At 32.8% G+C, this 1,747-nt stretch overlaps 1 protein-coding gene across 1 annotated transcript; it reads left to right on the forward strand.

Annotated features, from left to right (window-relative positions):
* Positions 1 to 961: 961 nt before the first annotated feature.
* LOTGIDRAFT_88126 (hypothetical protein) lies at positions 962 to 1,246 on the forward strand (the record flags this gene model as incomplete). The annotated part of the gene is made up of 1 exon (XM_009050678.1): positions 962 to 1,246. A coding segment is annotated over one exon (285 nt), but the record flags the coding sequence as incomplete, so codon positions are not given.
* Positions 1,247 to 1,747: the final 501 nt, after the last annotated feature.

Here is a 1,747-nt window from a genome sequence, read left to right on the forward strand (position 1 = left end):
ATAATAGTTTATTTTAATGTTGGCTCGTAGTTCAATCTTGAATTACTCAGGAGTTCACCTTGTGAATTATGGTATATTTAATATTACTCATGATTTGATAGTTGAAATCAGAATAGTATTTGACTCATGTTTGTCTCTTGGATTAATGCATTCTTGGAAAGTTCATCTTGAATAAAGAATGACTGCTGGGATCATTCTGACTCCGTTGATGAGGAATAGTTCCCCTGACTCTTGAAGCAGAATAGATATTGATTCTAAATTGATTCTGGAATTAATGGATAGTTAAATTTAACTCTCCAAATAATGGACTTTTAGGTAATATGTAAAATTATTGGAAAGTTTGTCGGTCTGAAATTACCTTACATAATTGTATACGGAATATTTTGCATTTGTTTGAATTTTTGCATCAACAAAGATACAAGTTTTTACATAATTTGGTAAAAGCAAATTATCGACTGTGTCTGGGATCATTTGTAACAGAACTTATTCTGAATCAGAATTCAAATGAAAGTTGAAATTACTGCCGAAGCTTCAGATTTGTTTCCCTTTGCAAATAGAGCGCTTTGAACTAACCTAGGAGAAGTTATGTAAATTTCCATTCATGCATTGAACGAGTAAAATGTTTAACGGGCGTTAATTTGAAACTGTTAACTTTGTTTATAAATGGATTGTATCTGAATCTTCAGTTATACTTAGTGGAAGACGACCGAGCTACAAAGCTAAGTGTAACAAAAGAATGCATTTTGGAATTTTATGGACGGTACATTTTGGATATATGACATATTTTGGTCTCAAGAACGGAGTTGATACTAAGCTAATAGTTAATTTTGCCGTTATCTCTCCCACAAATGAAGAACGACTTTTCTCAACCAAACAAGTGGCACCAGTCATTGATTATACTATCTCCACGGTTCAAAGGTTAGGACTACTGCCGAATATTACAATACATGTTCGATATGGTGATTCTAAATGCAACTCTAAAGATGCTCCAATACAAGCCTTTGATTTCTACAGAAACGCATTGGTAAGCGTTTTTCTTGGACCAGTTTGTGACTACAGTTTGGCACCAGTTGCCAGATATGCGCCGTATTGGAACAAACCAGTCATTTCGCCTGGAGGATTTGCTCATGATTTTGGAGTTGGTAAAAGAACTAATGATTCGGAATACAGAACGTTAACCCGAGTAGGTGCGACTTTTAATTCTTTAGCAAGAACTGTGATAGGATTGGTCCAGCATTACGAGTGGCACCGGATTAAGGTGATCTACGATGGAGAGGGACATACAAATATTATGCCCCGATTCTGCTTCCTTGCAGCTTCATCTTTCGTTAGTTACAGTAAAAAGAAACGCTTGGATTATGACTTTCATATTTTCATACCAAAAGTACATAAAGTTGAGGATATGCTACGTGAAGAAGTGGGCAACCTTTATAACAGTAAGTTGATTGCTTAAATTAAGAGCTGCACATAACAAAAAGATGTACTTCATAAATACGGTACTTCATAAATACGATACATTTCTAACTTTACAAATACAATACATTTCTAACTTCTAACTTTAAAAATTACAATACATCCCAAATTTCAAAAATACAATACATTTCTAACTTTACAAATACAATAATTTCTAATTTCTAACTTTAAAAATTACAATACATCCCAAATTTAAAAAATACAATACATTTCTATCTTTACAAATACAATAATTTCTAATTTCTAACTTTAAAAATTACAATACATCCCAAAT

This window comes from Lottia gigantea (assembly GCF_000327385.1).
Source record: "Lottia gigantea unplaced genomic scaffold LOTGIsca_151, whole genome shotgun sequence".
Taxonomy (NCBI): Eukaryota; Metazoa; Mollusca; class Gastropoda; family Lottiidae; genus Lottia; species Lottia gigantea.